This window comes from Passer montanus, unplaced genomic scaffold, assembly GCF_014805655.1.
Source record: "Passer montanus isolate IOZ18808 unplaced genomic scaffold, ASM1480565v1 scaffold9, whole genome shotgun sequence".
Classification (NCBI taxonomy): domain Eukaryota; kingdom Metazoa; phylum Chordata; class Aves; order Passeriformes; family Passeridae; genus Passer; species Passer montanus.
In genome coordinates, this window is record NW_024374367.1 from 4,599,375 (window position 1) to 4,621,228 (window position 21,854).

Below are 21,854 nucleotides of genomic sequence, written 5' to 3' on the forward strand. Positions count from 1 at the left end.
CATGAAAGCAACCTCTTGAGCTGCTTTGGGCCAGTCCAAGAGCTGAGATATTCTTTGAAAAGTTTCTTGTTATAACATCAAGGCAGCTGATAGCACTTTGCATAGTCTGATTTTCAAATTTTTTTTTTCTTTTTTAATTGGAATGTAATCCTTATTGTTGTTATTACAAATTTTCAGTGCTTAGGACAGGCTCTGAAATCAGGGATAAATAGTTGAATGAAGATGTTTTGCAGCTTAGTTCCAAAATGAACTCAAATGTGACTGAAGTTGATTTGTTTCTGATTCCTGACAAGTGGAAAAATCACACCAGCAATATCATCAGAAAAATACTAAGATTAAAAAAAGGAAAATTTGACCTTGCTTTATTACATCTACATTAATTTCTCATTTAGCGTTCCCAAGATACCTAATCACTAAATACAAAAGAAAATCAAGAGACAGACACTTGGAAAAATCTATTTTCATAAGGAATAAGGAAACACATTTTCTAATTCAGAGCTAAAATCTTAATCTGTGTTTTTTCAAGAAAACTGCAGGAAAACATTTTGGACTTTAAAAACAGCTTTATATAATTCACTAATATCATATGATCATGTTTTCATTTTTTTCTTCCTATAGATGCTAAGAAAAGCAATTCAATCAGATTCCAGTAAATTGTGGTCAGCTAAACTTGTATGAATATATTTGTATTTTAAAAGAGCTTCCCATGATGGTCTGAAAGAATTTTATTCACTATTTTTAATTAAAATTCTAAAAACTATTGAATGGACAAAGAATTAAAATAATGCAAAAAACAGCCTAGTCTCAGAGTACAAACACAAAATTACGGAGTTGAAAAGTAGGTCTGATACAATTTCTAGAAAGAAAAACAAGGGACACAAACAATGCATTTCCATGGAAATGGAAACCAGGTATTCTTAAATGAAAACATCATCCTTTCTTGACAGTATTACACACTCAACTGATAAAAGTACTTATATTGATGCACTTGTTAATAAACAACTCACTAAGGTTTCCTGTTCTGTCCCATTTGGACAAACCTCTATCCCATATTTCTTCCAGTAGAAATATTTAATAACTATTGATAAAGTCTGTAGGTCTGAAGAATGCTACTGCATAAGAAATACTGAGAGCAGTCAGGAGGAATTGGGAAGCTGGACACACAAAGGAATGAGGCACATTTGTAAACAGACACTGTCAAAGTATTTAGCTGCCAGAAGACAGAAAAAAGCCAGGTGTAATTGTCCATTTGGAATTTCTAGAGAATGGCTACTGGCTTCTTTCAGTGTGTAAGTTCATCTCAGAAATCACCCTTGACTTCAAAAAATCTGCCCTTCCTAGAGTGGCCTTCAAGGGACTTGTAATGGAAAAGAAATTGAGCGTGATTTCCCTGTACAACAATCAAAATCCTACAGAGATATGCATTTACCTTGCAAACCTTCTCCTCATTGTGGTTCATGCTCTCAGATCAAGCACCCCACTGTTCAAAAGCTAATCTGAATAGAATCCTAACTCAGCAGTGTTGCTCCTACTCCTATGCAAGTCTCCATTGTGACAGTCACTCTGCTTCCCAAATGACTGTTTTAAAAAACCCTCAGCTGCCTCTACAGGCATTTTGGGAGAGTGACTAATCCAGAAAAGATAGTTTACAAGGAGAGAAAACAGATTAAAAAGTACTTTCTCTCTTTTTTTTAATTAACATGCTGTGAAATTCATGAACACTGCATCCAGATTACCAGTGAAAGATTACAGAAATGTGTCATTTTACTGTATAACTAAATGCTTATTCACTTGAATCAATACCAAGAGCAACTTTTTTCACTGTTGTTGACCGAGCAAATGCTAGGAAATCAATTAAACACACAAGAAATAAAAAATCTGACATTAACATTGTATGTGTCAGTGCCAACACCACAGCAGCATTTTCAAGTCATATGCGGTCATAAATACCTTCATAGGATTACACGCTGCAGAATGGCACATATTACTTTACTGTTCACATTTAAGTAGTATATATTAAGATCTGTGAGCTGAAAAATGTGGGTATTTGTACTAATTTTTTTGGCATATAAATTCACTTGCATTACCTCGTACTTAAAGTGAACTGAAAGAAGAAACCTGACCTCACTGAAACTGGTAGGAATGTTGCCACTAATTTAAACAGTCCAGATTTATCCCTTCTCCTAGGTATTTTCAAATTAAAGGCATAGAGTTTGTAAAAGAAAAAAAAAAAGGAATGCTCAATATTTTTTTTAATGAAACAGTTTCCCTTAAAAATGAAGTGTAGGAAGCCAGTAGTGCTCACAGCAAGCCAAGGTAAGAGTTAGTACAGCCACTTGCTCTTGGCCCCAGCTTAATGGGCCAAAGAACAGGATAATCAAGACCACTAAGACAGAAAAATGGCCAAAACTACCTCTCCTTTAAGTCAGGTGTCCAATGCTTTTCAGTTCTTTCAGGGACTAACTACTCACCTCATTGGCTAAGGCAAAATCTTCCCATGTCCTGGGCCATTTTCTCCATAAGCACTCAAAGGACATCACTCCTTGCCCTCCAAGTTCTGTGTCAGTTCATCCCCGACAGCCATTCCTGATCATCCTACCAGGACAAGCCACCTGCTTCGCTGACAAGGCCCCTAGCCTTTGGGAGAGCTGTGAGGCCAACTCAGAAGCACATTTTCTGCACACACTTCACCCACAAGAGCAGCACATACAGGTTTTCATGAGAAAACATTACCTTTTCTGACAGAGCTTCCTCTAAGGTTGCCAGTGCTGTGTCTGTATTACTGGAATCCGTCTGCAGCGACTTCACTCTGTCTTTTAGATTAGTTAGCTGTTTGTCTTTGTCCCTAAGTTGCTCCTGTAGATTTTCAATCTGCAAATAAAAACATTACAATAATCATCAACCTTGTCATAATGTTCTAAGAGGGACTTGGGTGCTGAGTGCATACACATCACATATACGATACACGTGCCTTGTTATACTGCTAGCTTTGTAACTGCTATGTCACCAACAGTTTTAAACTTCAGTCCTTTCTATTTTGTTTTCTATTGCTGAAGAAGTATAATTTTCCAATAAAATAAAGGGAAAATCTCACTGCAGTCAGGTATTTTATTATTTAAATATTTTCTGATATTAATCACTCCAGTTTAAGGTACTGCGTTATCTCAGTAATTCAAAGTATGTCTGGAATTACCCCTTTAGATTATTCTAGTTTAATAAGAAGGACCATGAAAGGGTGAGGAAAACCAATTTGAGTGAGCCCTAAAATGAGGAAGAAGAAAGATTATAACCTGCCTATCTAAAAATTTCTTCTTCCATGATGCCTTGCCATAAGGAAAACTAAGCTGGGCAGAGATGAGGATGTTTATTCTTAAAAAAGCCAAACTCACAAACAACCAAACAAAAAGGGGGGGGCACCATTTCCATTCACTTTCTTCACCTCCACAAAAATTTAAACATGTCACTCTATTTAGGATATTTTAACTTCTTTAAATAAAACAGGTTCCTCATCTAGAAAGTATTTGAACATTTTGCTCAAGTACCTATAAGCACACTGTCACGATTTACAGAGGTTAATTCAGGAAGAATTAAATCACAAAGGTTTTGCACAAAAAAAGTTGTCCACAAAGCAATGTGGACTTTGGAAGTAAATGTGAATAAAAGCACTCAGCTGCTGATTGTGATGGCAATCCCCTTCTGTGGCTGTAAGGCACTGTGACCTCTGGGCAGAATGCAGGGGGTGTGTGTTATGTCAGATGTGTAAAATTTCAATAATTGTCTGTTGCAAGAATCCCCCTCACTCCATCCTGTGCTCTCAGTGACACTCATTATTATGCACCAACTGGCACAAACCCAAGATTTGTTACTTAAGACTTCACACAAATAAATAGTAACAAGAAAATTAACTGGTCTGTTATTTTAGTATGCCACTTCAGATAATATAAGAAAATATGCCAAAATCCATGAAGTATCATTTGTTCAAAACTGATTTTAAATACGTTGTCAACATTAGACAAATTATTACTGTCAACAGATATTCAGATTCTTACTTTCATCAGTGATTTTTTCAGTTTGATCACATTCTCTTGTTACTGAAGTGAATTCAGTTTTCCTTTTGATTTTATAATATAATGATTTTTTTCACATAGCAGATATCTTTCAATTTAAAACAACTCAGATTTTAACAGAAGCAGGAGTTTTTACAGTTACTTTACAAATGTGAAGGTGAATTCAATGCATGTGCAGGTCTGCAGAAGTCAACAGTTACATCAATAAAAATTTGATCTCCATATGCAAGAACGTACCACCATAATCAAATACACTTTAATTTGGGGCACACCTTGGGAAAAATTCTCCTCCTACTACATTATACAAGTGTGGGAGAAAAAATCCTGAAGTTTTGACATCATATATATCTACAATTAACAAGTCATAAAATCCACAGTACAGCTGTGTGCACTGCATAAAGTGTGTTTCCAAAAAATTAAATTTTAAAATAATTTAAATAAAAATTAAAACAAAATTTGAAAGTAAATTTGGAGGAGCACAATTCAATTAGAAATTCTCTATACTATGTCAAATACAAGTCTTGTACCTTTTCTCTTTTTCCTTTTCTTTTTTAATATATACATTGCTTGGTATATCAGATTACTGCTATGAGCCAAAGATTCCACTTGCTGTGTAAACTATAAAATACTAAGGAATATATAGAAAGGTTTTTTTGGGAAGACCTGACATAGAATAGCTTACTCTTGTGAATGACCTCTTGCAATATTTTTCTTCGTGTGTATATTTTATACAGATACAGAAACATGATACACGTGTTAATGAGTTAAGAACTTTTTATTTTATGGCATGTGTATTAGTCACATCTAAAATTACATTAACTGGCATTCAGAGGACTGCACACTATGTTTCTTTCTTTACTTCATCCAAGTATTAATGATTCCAACAACTACCTCATGACACCCTGTGGAATACTTAAGCAATTGCACTTTTCAGCTTCACCAAAACAAATTCTCAAGTAAAAGGGAAATAAAACAGGAGAGTGAATATTGATTACATGTTCTTTGAAACAAAGTTAAGATCTGGTCCTTTACTATCATCAGCTTGACCTACCAATTCTAGGCACCCTAAATTAAAGTACTTATTTCCCATGCACAGTGCTTATCTGAATTCCACAGCATTTACACGATTTCCTTCCTCTTAAAACTAATTGAAAATATGAGCCAACCCTTAACCAAGAAAACATGTTCTAAAATTATTCAGCATTTACAAAATTCTTTCCTCAGAGGTAAAAGAGAACAGGCAGCAAATTAAAAACATCCCCATTGAATCACAACTGCTTTAAAATAAGTCACTCAATACATACTCCATAGATAAAATAAAAGGAAAGGATCTAATTATTCTTCTATTTGTGCTGTATAAACCTGAAGGAAATACTTTGATGGGAACAGGACCACACTGGGGTACACTAAAGTAGAATCAGTACCAGGGAGTATTTGTTCTTTGGGATGGGCACAGGATTAGCCAAGACTTACTGATGCAGACAAGACTTTATGACCAGTTAATCACAGAGTTCTCTCAACAAGATTACAGGAGACAAAGAGATTGAGAGGTCTCACATGTTAGAGTCTTGGAACACAAGATAATATTTAGTTCTTCCTGAGATTTTTTAAACCCAGAAACAACAAACCCTCTGGTAACCTCTGTCATTCTCCAACACTCATATATATATATATATATATATTTGGGTACATGCATTTATGTAAGAATACAATTCTATTATTGAATAATGACTTTTGAGCATGCCTGAATTCAGTTTATGGCAAGGACTGTCAAGACCATCTTAATCCTCAAGTACTTCTTTTTTCTGATAGGAAGTTAGTCACTGTGAAGTTTTGTCAACATCTATTTCTTACCTCTGTAAACTGTCATGTCCCTGTGCCAGGATGAAAACAAAGTGCTCTATTCTTTCTGCATTTTAGAAAGTGTGTATATTCCCAGGGCTTAACCCAGACTTTATTCCTTCTTTCAAAACAATACCCTTACAGATAAATGTCTTTCCTATGAGGCATCCTGTCAATAAACCTCAAGTGCTAATCTTGTCACCTTTTGCCGACAGTCTCAGGAATGCTTATTAAATACTCAAGGGATTAAATTAAATCTCACCCACAGACAGGCTTTGAAAGTCTCCAGTAACCCAAGTTCTCAAAAGAAAACTCCCTTCATTGTCAAAATTAAGGTACTGTACTATTGAACTTGCAAGAAAATTATATAATCAAAGAAAATGTTCCATGCTGTAAAAATTTGCCTTCAGAGCTATGCATTAAAGTATAAGAGAATTTAAGAACCTGGAAGCGAGAAATTATCTAAGATTTCTTGGTCCTAGCTAACAAAAGCATAAAGGCATACCTTTAAACTTGGTGCTAGTACTAGCAGCAAGTACTTCCCTCTTTTCTCTGTATTTGAGTTTTAAATAACTCAGACAATAAGTATTTTGTATCAATGGGGTTTTTTACTCCAAAAGCTCATTTTCTAAACTTCTACAGGCAGAAGTCTCTGAAATTTTTGTCATATTGAAGTGCAGACCATGTCAATTCCAGTGAAGTAGATCAATAACGTAAGTTTAGTTTTATATAAATTTAAAATTGAAACCTAGGAAACAGAATTTTTGTATGTATCATTTGCATGAATTACCAAAAAAGTCTTTGTATTTTAAGAAATTAAATTCTACTAAAACATTTTCCAAGTACTCTTACAGTCAACTCTAAACAAGAAAAAGGGATTTAATAAGCAGCATTCATCCAACATGAGCATTATCTATGACTACTTTTAAACTTAGCATTCATTTTCAGACTTTAGCTTCTGCCTTATAGACACAGATAGCAAAAGACAAAAGAAATGTAACTATTAATCAAAACAGAAAAAAAACAAGCATAGTTCAAACATAAAACTAAATGGCTACTTACACATAATTTATTTTTATTAGTAAGACTCGGTAAATGTTCTGGCTCATATGGTCCTTTTCAGAAGCATCTCAGGATGTCCCAGAACATGAAACCAGCTTTGGTAGTGACTCAGCAAAACAGATGTCTACAGACATCCCAACATCTCCTTATGGTGTCTGTGGATGTGTGCATGCTTAATTTGTAATGAAACAACCAGAAAAAACAAAATTATTTCACTCTACCATGACTGTAAAAATATTACTATGTGAGTAGTAATAATAGACTTAATACAGAGGTATAGTTTTTGGAGAGTATTATTGATATTTAGCAATATTTTTACCCAATGGTGCACAGTTATTAAATATCACATCAGGCAAAATATTTGAAAATTAACAGGCTCTACAGCAGCTGTTTAAAGTTTCAGCCTATAGAGTGAGAGGGGAAATTTTCCTTAGAATCACAATACTGCCTAAATGTAATTCTTACTTTAAACAGAATTTCCAATAACAAAATTAACCCATTGAAGGACAAATTCTGCTTCAACAGTTTGACATTGCAGATTGCCTTTGGACTTGAATGAGACTGCCCCAAAAGTGCTTCCTCAACCAGTGCCAGTAACATTCACTTTTTCTTTAAGTAGGTAGATGGAAAAGCATTAACTGAGAATATTTTTTCAGAAGTAAAATCTTACATGCTTTTAGACTGCAAAAATTAAAATAAATTCTATGTTAAAAAATTCTCCTATAGTACAAAAATCCTTAAAATATTATAAAATAGGAGGTTGCTGCTTGCAGCTGAATATGTTCATCTGGAAATGTAACTGGAAAAAAACTTGTTAATCTTATAATGACATGATAAAATACTCTTGGATTCCATAAGCAGATCCAATATCCACTAAAGTGCTTGATTAGGTCTCACAAGAATAACACTTCTTCCTGATAGCTGCCTATTGTGTAATGCATTCTCAATTTAAAATATTTCCAAAGTGCCTTCCCATTACTACCTTGCAAACTTATATTTTCCAAATTGAAGTAATACAGCAGCATTTTACTTCAGATTACAACAGTAATCATGGTTCAATGGTACTTCTTAGCCTCGTGGGGCAAAATAACACAAGAATATAAAGCTTTCTTCAACACCAGAGGTTCTAGATGGCCCAAAGCATACGGCCAGCTCAATCCTACTGGGTTACCAAATCACAGACAGTAAAGGTATTCTTAAAGCTGTCCATAAATATTACATAGCCCTTTAGGTGATGTAAAATGACATCTCCAACTGTGGATGTGCTGTGTGCCCATGGAGAAAGCAGCCTCCAGCTCAGTAGGTCTGCATGGTTTCCACAAGACGCCACTGATGTGTCTGCAGACTTTGTACCTCAAACTGCCTTCAGGAGCAGCTCAAAGTGCCCCAGCAGAGCTGCAAAGGGACTGTCCCAAAGGAGCAGCTGGAGCAGGCACTGCTCACACTTCAGCCCTCACACCAGCCCGATGACAAGGGAGCAGAGCAGTGCCATGAGCTGCTGATCACCCACTGCCACCTTCCAACCTAATCCCAGCAGGAAGAAAATAATCCTTCCTAATCTTACTCTACTTTACAAGTTAAAAAAACAGAAATATATGTAAAACCAGAATAGGAAGCCAGAACATAAAAAAGGTAATCAGAGCATTTTTCCTGATGTACATTTGCAGTGCTTCCACCCAGTGTTACAGCAATTCAACACAAACATTTTCTACTTTAAACTCATATTTTTGCTGTTAAAATCACACAGCTGATCCAATTAATACAGGGATTTGAAAACTTGATTTTATGGCTGATCATTCTTTTTGTATCTGTATTCTATATATGTAAAACCACTATATTCTCTATATTCATTTACATTATCAAACACATGATGGTTTCTGTTTTATTCAATGCACAACCATCATCTTCCTTTTTCCTTTATCTGAAGCTGCTGATTTTCACATGCAATTTGTCTCTAAAGAAGTAGCAAGTGCTTTGGGCCAGAAGGATATTAGGCAACAGAGTGTTTAAGCAAAATAAGTCTTTAAATTCTAACTGCTGTCTAATTGAACACTAAAGCTGCAGTAGCAAACAAATATAAAGAAAATAGAGGGCAAAAAAAATCGAGTTTATACAGATGCTGATATGTGAAGATAGGAATTTTCACAGAATTAATTGAAGAAAATAGAAAAAGCAAAAAGAAGGGAAAGGCATAAAAAGATGAAGTAATTAACACTGACAGCAGAGTCATAGCTGTGGGGTTCAGCCACCTGAACAGCACTGAGCTGATTTTCTATTGTATCTTAGTAAAAATGTCACATTTTCTTACAACAAATCTCTGTCCTGAAGAGTAAGCAATGGAGGAATAGAGGAGTATTTTGAGAGCTAAAAGACATTCTTGCTGTAAACAGTTTAGTCCCATATGTTCACTCTGACTATCCATTCATTTGATAGTCTACTCAACACATCCACCACAGTATAGTCATAAAGCTGCAAATGCAAAAAAGTTATATTAATGAAGACATGAAATTTACATTGACATCAAGCTTCTGAACAGCTGTTACACAGTAATTAAACTTTCCCAGAGTATGCTAAGGAAAATAAGTCAGTCTGTGGTAGAATTCAAAGATTCATGTCATTATTTGTTTTGTATGATTGTTTGTTAAATGCATCAACTGAGGATTAGAGAAATCTCAGGGAAAACAGCACAGTACAGAAGTATAAAGTATTATTACAGTGTATTAAAAAATCCAATAGGATTTGAACTTTACCTAAGCAGAAAATACATATACCAATTAATTTTGGAGATAGGAAAAAATATATAAAAAGAAGGAAAAGAATCTATCAACTGTTGATCAGCAGGGAAAAATGTATGTCATTTACTGGGATATGCAGTAATATTCTCTGGTCAGTACCTATATATATGACTTTTTAAAAATTGTCTTTATTCCATTCTTAGAAACATCAATCTACTGTCTCATGTACACGTAGAAACTGAGAGCATCCCTTGCATCAATAAATAGAAGCAAATGCAACTAAAATTGGAGATCAAAAGTGATAACTAGCTTTTCCCTCTTCTTCTTCCAAAACAAGCATGTATGTTTGTTTTATTGTGCAGTCACTGAAGGAAATAATTCATCCACTTTTATTTACTGTAAGATTCTAGATCCTTCCATAATACAGGATTCAAAGTACAGGTACAGGAAGGATTCTGAGGAATCAACAAGCATTAAGAAAAAAGAGGTGTGCACTGAGTTTTCATACAGAGAGCAGAAGCAAACTCCCCCAGGGCTGCTTAGGGAAGAGCTCTGCCCTCAACTCAGCTGATACTTTTACAGGGCTATAAAAGCAGGTCAGTGGGCAAACAAGCCAAGAGAGGAGAAGGCTGTCACACAGAAAGGAGCTCCTGGACTCAAAGCTTGGCTTCTGTTGCCAGACTCAAGCTGAGAAAAAGCTGGAACTTAACGCTAAAATTAACCTTCACCAGGAAGCTAGCCAAAAGAAGCCTGGGCTGATAATATCCACTTGTGTATCTGGAAATACTCAGTCTCTGTCTCCTTCTCCTCAGGGGCCAATAAATTCTCTGAACAAAACAGCTTGACTCTTGGACTCTTCTAAGCAGGACTCACAATCTTGTGAGACATCCATTGAAAAGCTTTTGCTCTCATTATATGTATTTACTGTGATGTAATTCAGAATGCAATAGGTATTTTTCAGATAGTAAATACAGAAATACAAAATAAACTAGCACATAATTCCATTTATGAGAAGAGGATGCAGACATTCACTCTTAAGCTAATGCTTCTTATAAAGTCTGTCTGTATATATGAGGGCCAGATTTTCAAGCTGGGTTGGTTGGGTACCTACATCTCACAATACTTGATGAGTTACAAGCTGATTGCTGAATTTTTTTTTTTTTTGAAGTCTAGCCCAATTTGCACACTGAGAGCACCTGAACTACTAGTCAAAGTTAACCATGAAAAATACTACCCTTCTGCTGCTTGAAAACATCTGGTGATATTCTACTCATGGCCAGTTTTGTACTATTTGCTATATATCCCTATAAAATAGGCTACATTGCCTTACACAAAGTTTTAAAGACAACTTTGCATGAAAAACTATTGCACTATGTCATATACCAGTGAGAGAAGTACATCTACTTGAATATACTGTAATGTAAATTCACATGGAGGGGAAAAAAAAAAAGAAAGGTGCTTCAGCATTCTTATACTTTTAATACAGATCATTGAAAATGAAAGTGATTTTCAGTGGGTACCTTGTCATTCCTACTATGTCTGTATCAATTGGGAAGACTTGGGGGCCTGTGTCCAGATTGAAAAGTTACAGCACATCTCATATAAAAGTTAACAGATGGTGAGAAGAGAGAGGCTGACAAGTTGTACAGACAAGTGTTGGGCAACAGGGAACACTGAAAATGAAAGCTACAAAAGAAATAGAGTAGGAATAGGCACCTCAAGAGGCTGCAGAAAGAGAGCTGAAGCCAGTCTGACAGTAGCTTGGGAAGGTTTCCAGAGCAATGAACACAGAGAAATCAAAAGACTGGACAAGAACAGGGAGTAACAAAAGGTGGATGGTGTGTGCTGTGCTTGAAAATACAGAAATACATAAAGGGAAATAGATGTAATAGAAAAGGAAAAACAACATAAGCTGTGAAATAGATTACCAATCTGTTCTGAAAGCAGATTTCGTTTGGATATCCAAAGTATTACAACAAAAACACTAAAAAGCATATTACCTTACTTTAAATTATTTCACTTTATAACATGTTATTAAAAGAAATAGAGTTATTAAAGAGCAATATAGTTATTTTATATCTTTAGGAAAATTATTAAGATAGGAAAACAGAGACACATGCAGAAAAAAAATTTCCATTACAGAAAAGAGCCATAACCTTGAGTTCTGAATAACAGGCAGAAACCTTACAAACTGCTTCATTTCAAAGTGAAAAGGCTGAGCAGGTTGTGATGTGGAAAGGCTTGAAGCCTGACTTAATCCCTAGAGAAAAAAAATGTTTTCTTTCACTGTAAGAATCTCCTTCAAATCCTGCTTGTGGGCAGTGGAACATACTGTAATACCCTAAGATCTTTTCCAGGACTGCCTATGTTACCCAGCAATGAAAAACCTATGATAATTGAATTTCCTTTCCCATTTGAAGGCTATCCAATCACTTAATAGATGACCTTGTCAATCTGATTTCATGCTACTCATTTTCTAAGATTTACACTGTCCAAAATAATTTATCCTCATTTGTGATATTTATACCTTCAGAATATTAAAATAAAAAACTAAGCTCTACTGACTTTAGACAGACACCCAAACCTGACAGGTTTTGACCATTCTTCTTGTCTGACACTCCCACATTTCCATCCTTCTCCTGACCACGAGATGTCTGAAATCACACATGGTTTTTCAGGTGGGATGACACAAAAGTCATTTACAGAGCAGTTATCATCTTTTGCTCCACTACCCATTACTTCTGCAGACAGAATATTGGCAATTTTCACTACCACATCCCATTTGAAATACTTTTCAAAACTGTATTAATCATTGCCTTCAGCCTCCTGGCATTAAAACTCCAAATTTCTTTTTTGGCTAGTCATCATCTCCTTTTCTTCCTCTGCATTCAAAGATGGATGGGGTTTTTCTTCCCTAATTAACGCAGTGAAGAATATTTTGTAAATGAAAATGCTGAATAAAGTTATATATGAGATAAAAGTAATTCTCACTCCAAATAAGTCCCTCTCATCTTAACTGCAGTTGTTTTTATTCTTTTTGATCACTCTCCAATCAACTTCAATATTTTTTTAATTACCTAAAGTAGTTTTTCACTTGTATTCTTGCTCTTGGATTTTTTTCATATTCAATGCATAATTATGATTTATAATAAAATATTTCAAATCTAGAAAGTCACTGCTTAACATCATACCATATACTTATGGTATGATGTTAGCAATCCAGTTAAGGAATTGACACCAAATTTAAACTTTATCATAATTTGCAGTACTCCAGTTTTTCTTGCCTATTTTTCATATTTTAGTTTATGCACATGTGCACTGTAATACTTTAAAAAAATCTGTTTTATTTTTACTAACACCACTGTATATTTCTATTGATGGCTTAAGGTTACTCTTTAAATCACCAGCCTGACTGAAAGAAAAGAATACCTTTATTTCCTTTCCTTGAAAGTTTAAAGAGATATTTAACATGCTTTGTAAGGTTTGAATTTGAAACTCAATACATTTCCCATTTAAACAACTCCTGTAGTTTTGATTCCAATGCAAAGCTATAAAAGATACAAGAGTCTAGACAAAAGCAAAATAAATGCACATTCAAACATCATCACACTGTTTCAAAGGCAAAGGACAGTGTAACGCAGATCACACACAATTCCAAAAACAGCAAATGCCTAATTCCAACAAGCTACAATTAATTTTGTCAGAAGATCTGGCCACTAATTACATTATAACCATAATTTTGTATCTCCTTGTATGAACAGTTCCACAACATCCATTTCACATAGAGCTATGTGACAATATTAAACATATTTGGTACAAAGACTTCAAAAGTACAGGCAGATAATTCATTCAACATATTATGTTAGTTTTAATTGATTGTTTCAGCAAAATCCCAGGATACTTTCATTAATGGAGAAACTTTCAGATATGTGTACTGCTCCCAATTTTAAACAATAAATTAATTGCATAGAACTTGTAAATAATAAATTTCACACCTAAAGGGAAAGACATGGCAAGTATGGTCTTTATAACTGCTCAATCCTATTTAGTCCTTAATTAAGTATCTCTTTCCACACTCTTACAAATTTTCTTGAGATTTCCTATATTCTCTATTTTCCAATTTTCCTATAAAATATTCTACTTAATAATATAATACATCATCAACAGGGGAAAAGTATTAAATTTTACACTACTTTATTCTCAAATTAAGGCATAAAGGGGCAGAAGGGTTGAAAAGGGAGGAGGGATGCTCTAAAAATTAAAATTAATTTTAGATGAAATTTTTTTTTAATTTGTAATAGCAGAAAATAATTCCATTGGAAGTAAAAATAACAGCCCTGTCCCCTCACTGCTATAAATAATGGACATAGGCATTTAATACAGCTATGTTTATTTCTACTATAAGAACACCCTGGCCTTCAAAATCACATTTAAAACGTTGTAATGGAGAATCCAGTTTCACATGGTATCATTTTATATGAGTTTCCTGAAGTACCAGTGGTAAAAGCAGGAAAAAACCCCAGAGCAGCAAAGCTGAAATGGTTAGGCAGCAATTAATCAGAAATAATAATATTCTTCAATTGGAAAGTTTCCCCTTAGCTCCTTGGTTACAGAAACCAGCTATGTTCATATATGAGACAGTGGAATACATGAAAGGAAAGCTTTTGCAGAAGGATAACAGATCCCTGCCCCCTTATTTAGAGATGTCTTTTCTAAATCATTCTAAATTAACATATGGTCAATGTACATAGGTTTAGACCCATTAAGAGTTGAAGTGTTCAAAAGGTTCATCAGAGAACTCAGATTCTTGTTACTATGAGATGTAATTTAATATTCTCACTATAGCTGCACTAAAGACAATGCACATATTGAGTTTCACCATTAGTTACTGCAGGCCAGGCACAGTCCTTAGACATATAAACTATCAAAGCACCACTAAACTTAAACTGAAATGTTAAACGCATCAACTTGGATGTCTTTAATCAACATCTGCTGAACAGTTTAGTTTCTCTATAGCAGCAAAGGTAAGTCAGCAATGCTTTTATGGAAATGTCTGAATAGGAAGTAATCTGTAATCTGATATGGTTTTGTGTTTAAGATAGTTTGCTTTTGGTATGAAAAATGTCCTTTAAAAAGCAAAATGATTGAATTTCCTTTATCTTGTATCACCTCAAAACCAGCTGGTTGATATGTGAAACTTAGCCTCATTCTAATACCATCAACTACACAAAAATAAAGCAAAAATTTTTTTAAATTACACCTATGACAGAAATACTTTTCTCTCTGAATCAGTTTTCATTAGGACTTTGATGCCTACAATTTGTTAATCAATGTAGCCATCCTTATCTATTTTGCTTCCTTCAGTTTTTTTGGGGTTTTTTTATTTATTGTGAAAGTTTTGATGAAAGGATCTATGAAGAACATTCACTGTCCCTTTTGCAATTACAGGAAAATCCTGAAGATACATTTGAAGGTAACCTGCTGCTGCAATGTCAGTGACACTGACATACTATACAAAAATATGTCATTTTTTCCTCTGATTTATGTTTTTTGCTGGACAATGAGAAGTTTCAGCAGCTGTCAGATGCATCTCTCCCACTGAGCTTCATGCCCACTCATGTGCCCCTCTGCATGGAGGGGTTTGACAGACACTGGATAAAACCCTCACAAGAGGGGTGAGTGAGGAACTTGAAGTAAAGAACAAGGATTTGGAAGTCCTTTAGAGACCATGTCTATATCAATGCATTACAGATTGTATCAATATATTACACAGATTTACTATCTCTGTACTTCTGCAAGCATTAGAATTATTACCAATTAATTTTTGTCAGGCTTTTTCTTCAAGAACATTCACGTCATTTTAAATGTAAAATTGTCCAAAAAACTTGAGCATCACTTAGCAGTGAAGCTACAATAGTCTGACAACAACTCCATTTTCAGTGTCTCCCAGGCAGATACTACTGACAGTTTGGATTGAATGATGCTACAAGTTCAATGCTACAGAACAGTCAGACACAGAAAAGAGCTACCTGTCCATGGATGTATCTTCTTCCCCCTCCCCCAAGGAGGGGATTTGAGGGAATTTATAAGGATTCATGGAAGATGTTGCAATTCAAAAATTTCAAGACAGACAATGAATTATATTACATTTCATAAATTGGCAGTACATAAAAATCAGTAACGGTTCAAGTGTGCAAACAATGAGCATGGATGAACACAAAATGTCATGCAAGAAATTATTTTAAATCTAATTATTGCAATTCTAACACAACAAGACAAGCTCCCAAGGACAGTTTACAGAGGTGACCTCTTTTGCAACTAAATTAAACTCCTGTTTTCTATTACTGTATTGTAATTCTATACTTGGAAGTTTTTCATTTGATTAGCTGTTTACTATCCTCCCAACATTCAAAGAATCTCAAAAGTCATGGATTTATATTAAATAAATATTCAAATCAAACTATTTATGGTTCCCATGAAAGCCACAACAAAATCTCAGACTTAACCATGAATGAAGAATTTGGGATAGTACACAGCAGGTACTTCACTCAAATTTAAATTATGCTTTAACACACTCCCAATCCTGTCAACAAGCTTTAAGATGAAAACGTGACAGATTCCTGTGGACCTTTAGCAGTTTCTCCCTCAAAATCAGCAGAAGGCTCTACAGAGAGCAGCATGCAGAAGTTCCCATGGTGTACAGTCACTTTGCCATGGGGTTAAGCACAGAGCAATAAAAGATTCTGTGCCTTTCTGGGGACATTAATGCAGATTTCTGCTGTCAAATTAAGGTCTCTCTTAGGTAGTAAATATAGTGGGCCTGATTTTTCTCCCTGATAAGTAAGGAGGGTTGCTGGCATAATTACCTTTAGCAAATTTACTGCAGATTTATTCTTAAGTGAATGGTAAATAAGCCAAATATTTCTGTCATATATGAAAGATTACACAATGTTATGCCATTTTTATTTTTTACTTCCCAAGAATTGCTTTACTCCCTCCTCTGCTTCACTTTGATCTTAGCTCTGTGCTGGCTGGGCGTTAAAAATTAAAGTCAGGTGTGTTAGAAGGAAGTGAATTAGATTCAGATTCCATTCTGAAGTTGGACTTATTCTACTCATATTCAAACATACCACTGCTGATTCTCCCACCAAGAAATACATACTGCTTGGCAACAAGAAAATTATCAAAGCAATCTGACCAAATTGGCACCACTAGCTCCAGCCACATCTGGTAACGATAATATGAAGGGAGAAGTATGAAGATAACAATTCTCATTTATTGTTACCATTAAACTTATCTGCATGCATATTCCTGAGTCTTTGAACTTCATGATTTCATAAAGCCAATAACAACTCCACTCAAAGGTGAAGGGTGATGCTTCTCCAAATGTGATTAAATACCCAGTTTACTGAGGTATTAGAGCCTCTAGTCCCAGAGTGCTCAGTCAGAGGAAGAGCTGTGGAATACCACCAGGAAAGCACAACTGCCAGCATCAAGGAGCTCCAGCAATGTGTAAATTAGGGTGTTGATTCTATGCCAACAGAAGAGTAGAGTTTTAATATACTACAAAAATGCTAAAACCCAACTGCTAATGCATAACACTGCTTTTTATATTTAGTAGGAAATGTTTCTTTTTCACTCCCAGATATAACAAACTGGGATATACACTACGTAAAGCTGCAGATCAAGAGTAACTGCCTAGCCTAGCAAGTAGGTGAACAGGGGCATTGGGATCTATTTATTTCAGGATTAGGCAAGGATGGTTTATCCTGATTAATAAGTTAGTTGGTCACTATATTGCTGAATATTTCACACATCAAACTATAAAAAAATAAATCTCAGATGAAATCATACATAAAATGTATCAGTTTTAAATCTGAAGTGATTCAGCAATGTCTTCTCATAATACTGCATATAATTAACAAGCTGATTCATTTATTTTCCTAAGGAATATTTCATAAAATTATGATTTGAGAAGTGCCTATCCCTGTGAATCCCCCTCATCAATGTCTGTCAGTCACTAAAGGTGAGAAGCCACCCATCCTCCTTCCTCCCTGCCACAAATCACTCATCTGGAGCATGGACCTTGAAAGTTTCCAAGAAAAACATCAGTATGTAATAAGACATACAAGCCTTTTGGGCTTGTGCAATACTTTGTTCCACTCACTGCTTCTTGGGGGATCTGATTTTGTGTCATTTCAATGAGTTGTCAAAGATTCAGTGCTAAACTGCTGGCAGGTACAAAACCAGCTGAATCTGTCATGTTGAGACAGTGGGGAAATAGCCAGCCTGCCACTCAAAGATGCAGTTCCAAGAGCAGGGAATTACATGAATACAACCCTCAGTCAGCAGCTAAAACTTCTGAGTGAGTCATGACAGCAGGATACCTCCATGTAAAATTATTCTATTACACTTATAAAACTTTCCCTTATAATTTTTAATTCAAATTAGTAGACATCTATTACTTTTTTTGGAGAGAAATTTCATTTCTTCCAAGAAATATATTTTTCTCCTAAACAATTCTGATTTTCCCTGATTCTTTTTCAGATATATAGGTAGCCATCAATTTCCCTAAATAATTCTTTTATGGTCTACTGAATCTCCAAAATATGACAACTTCCCTTTTGCCCAGTCACACTACACATAACTGAGCTCTTTCACGCTTTAAAAGAAATTTCCCCCAACTCTATTAAATACAAAATACTACTCTTCACACAGCTTAAAATTCCCAGCATGTGAGTTGGCTGTTTTCTCAGCATGAATAAAACTTAATATCATATTTAAAGCTAATGTTGTTAATTAGTATTGATATTTCAGAGCTGAAGGGCAGCTTCTTTCCCCCACCAGCAGCAGTGGTATCACACCAGCAGTGTAAAGCCCTTATGTAAGGGTCTCATTAGGCTCAGTCCCACTTTGCAGATGACTCTCTGTCTGTGAGCACTTGTGTATGCTACAAACCTGAGGGTTCAACCACCCCATTCTCTTCATCATCTGAGGAATCCTCTCAAAACCAGCTAGCATAACTTGATCTACAATGACTTTTATTGTAGTGTGCACAATTGCAGTCAGTATTTCTTCTTACTTCAGAGTCTTGAGACTTACCTGAGACTGACTTGAGATTTACAATACACCTGACATTCAAAAATTACCATGTTTACAGAACTGGCACCACATTAAAGTTTTTAAATTTTGTAATTTCATGAAACTCTATTTGAGAAATTTGGTGATTTTCTCCTACAGAGGTAAGTGCTTATTTCCAAATAGGCCAGTAAGCAGAAGTGTGTAATCCACCTCTTCTCCTTTTGAAGTGCAGGCTTGAAAAAGAACAGCAGCAGCAAGCAGGTCATAGAGAACAGAGAGGGGGAGAACAACAAAATTTTGGACTTCTAGCCTCAGCGGATCCCAAATTCATTGGAAAGAACAATCCATTCAAGCAAAGGCTGGAAAAGGTTATAACAATCCTGAATTTCAATGTGCAAGGACCTGGACTCATAACTATGGTTTTAGTCTGGATGAACATCCAGGCTGGCTTCACTAAGTGAAGGTATATAGGGTCACATATTTCTAGTGATCTTTTATAAACTGTAAAAACTTAGTAGCATCATGTGTTACAAAGAATGGGAAAGTAAAGTAAAGAAAAATGAAAATAATCCCTGCTTCTGATCTAAATTACATTGCTCTCAGTGTCTCTGTGCACGGGTTGAGAGCATCACAACAGTTGCTCTGGTTAGGCTTGAGGGGGATTTGTGATTACCCCACAGTCCCAAAGTTGTATTTGATTGTGCAGAATTCTTGAGGACACATTTTTCTGATCATGTATTTGGATCAGTAACACCACCACCCTGGATGAACAATTGACTGTATTTAATTCAATTTCACTTTCAGACTGTTACGAAAAGCATACCATGATTTGGCAAAGCTACAAGCCTTAGTGGCCAACAAAGTACAATTTTCTAATATTCAGTACACTGAACACTGTACTCTTAAAATGGACATACACTATTAATGATTCAATTCTTAAATAATACAAAAGTTAATAGTCACCATAGCAGTTTTGTAACATCAAAACTTTTATGCTACACCAGAAAGACATCCTAATTTTATTAATTTTATTTTTTTCAACACCTAATTCTATGGTCAGAACACTGCTCTATCTTGCAGAACAACTCTTTCAGAACTTATCATCTGACTCCAGAAATACAATAGATTTGTGACTGCAAAATGCCAGCTCACATAACAGCCTATTTACAGTGTTCTGACAGAATTTGACACAGTCAATAGAAAATGTCCTTTGTCATGCCCTGACCCCTTCCTGGGAATATGAAAACATGCTCCCAGCTGATTAAACTGTGGGAAAAAAATATTCCAAAGGCAGCTTCTATCAGCAACATGCTTGCTCTTTCTACTTGTAGCCTACATCAAGCAATAATACTGGTGCAAATTTCTCAGCCCAAGAGTAGGACTCCTTTGTTTACACTAATCACTCCTAACATTTCCCTTTTTTTAGGAGACAGCCAACAGCAATGCATCCAATTAATTGTGCAACACAATTTAACACAAACTGGACAATATCACCTAAAGAGCATAGTCCAGCCACTCCAGGTACAAATTGCAATTATTACATGAGAACTAAGACTTTATGACATTTCCTACAAATGTTAATTAGCTGGTAGGTTAAGGCCCTTAGTCATGTAGCACTTCATCAATCACAAAGATTAAACTATTAAAGATGGAAACTGTAACATTTTACATGAAAAGTTATGTAGCAAGTCAAGGTAGAGTATTATATTAGCCCTCTTTAGCTGGTGCTCTTTTATGATAGTCCCCACAAAAGAATTTCCACAAGCTGCTGTCCTAATATGATCCAGGTCTACATCCTGTACACTGCTCTTGTCTCAACAGCTACTGTTTTCATCACTGAGACTCCTACTTCAGAGTACATAACTGGAGGTTTTAAGTGTCTGTAGATTCCTAGAGGACAAAACACTCCACTTCTACCTACTGTACGAAAGGCGAAATTTGGGAGCAGAGGGACGTCATCCAGCTCAGCACTTTTGCCCTCCAGCCTCGGCCACATTCATAGAACTGGAATGTTCTGGTAAGAAATACATAAAGATTTCTGAGGTCTGCCCCTCTGCATGCTAAACTGACAGATATGAGGTGTAAGACTAGCTTTGCCAGGTTAAACAAGGCTATTAAAACAGCATACCCAACTTTACTGGCACTAAAATGGAACAGTGGTGCCAAAGGTTCTAAAAGAAAGAAATATTAAGTAATATTGCACCTCTGACATTGACATAAGTTTATTATTACTCCATGCCAATCTACCTTGATCCAAATCCTCTAAACACATGCTGCTCCAGTGCTGGGCCTCCCTTAAGCCTGCAAATTATCCTGAATACTGCAGCAGTTTTGCAATTTGGTCAGAAATTACACCCAAATCTCTGCACAGAAGGACAATGCACCATCAGATCCTTATCTAGCCCATACATTTTTCTGCATCTTGTGTTCATTCCTATGGCTTCCCATGAGCCTCCCCACAGCTGTTTTGGGTTTGATTCTTCCCCACCTTCGGTAGGGAGTGCTGAACAGAACCTGTCCTTCCCTCCCAGTGTGACAGCTATCCAGAAAAGAGAAGGAACTGCTCCACTTTCCAAAAAGGAGTTCTTCAGTGTTATCTCCTTTGTAGTTTTGGTTTTTTTTCTCCATACAGCAGATAATGCATATAAGAGAAGGAATACAGATTAGAAATTACATATTTCCAAATTACATATTCCTTCCTACTCACTTTCAGGTTATTACTGACAGAAATATTTTTAGGCACTATACACAAATTCTTCCTTCTTCAGTTACTTGAATACAACCATTAAAACAAATGTTATTTTAGGCTGAGTGAGGTACTTGAGGCTGAGTGGAGAGAGATGTAGCCATCTATCTTGCATCGACAACTGAAGGCAGGAACATAACTGGTTATTCACAAGTCTCATATCAAAAGTAAACAAAAATACAAGGGTATAAAATTTGGTCCTGAGTAGAGAGAAGAAAATGGAGGCAAGCACCAAAATATTACAGTCAAAAGAGCCTGATGTCCAGACAGAACCTGCCAAGAAGAACTAGAAGCACTTCCTTCATTTTTAGAAGGCTTTCA

General features: G+C 35.6%; 1 protein-coding gene across 10 annotated transcripts in view; it reads right to left on the bottom strand.

Annotated features, from left to right (window-relative positions):
• ERC2 (ELKS/RAB6-interacting/CAST family member 2) overlaps positions 1–21,854 on the bottom strand; it is a 420,178-nt gene that overhangs the window by 266,409 nt on the left and 131,915 nt on the right. For all 10 annotated transcript variants that reach the window (XR_005626125.1, XR_005626124.1, XR_005626132.1 and 7 more), the window contains one exon: positions 2,734–2,871. Coding sequence is in view for 1 of the 10 variants with exons in the window: in XM_039695532.1 (XP_039551466.1) it covers positions 2,734–2,871 (138 nt within the window). In the remaining 9 variants the exon portion in view is untranslated. The remainder of the gene's footprint in view (positions 1–2,733; positions 2,872–21,854) is intronic.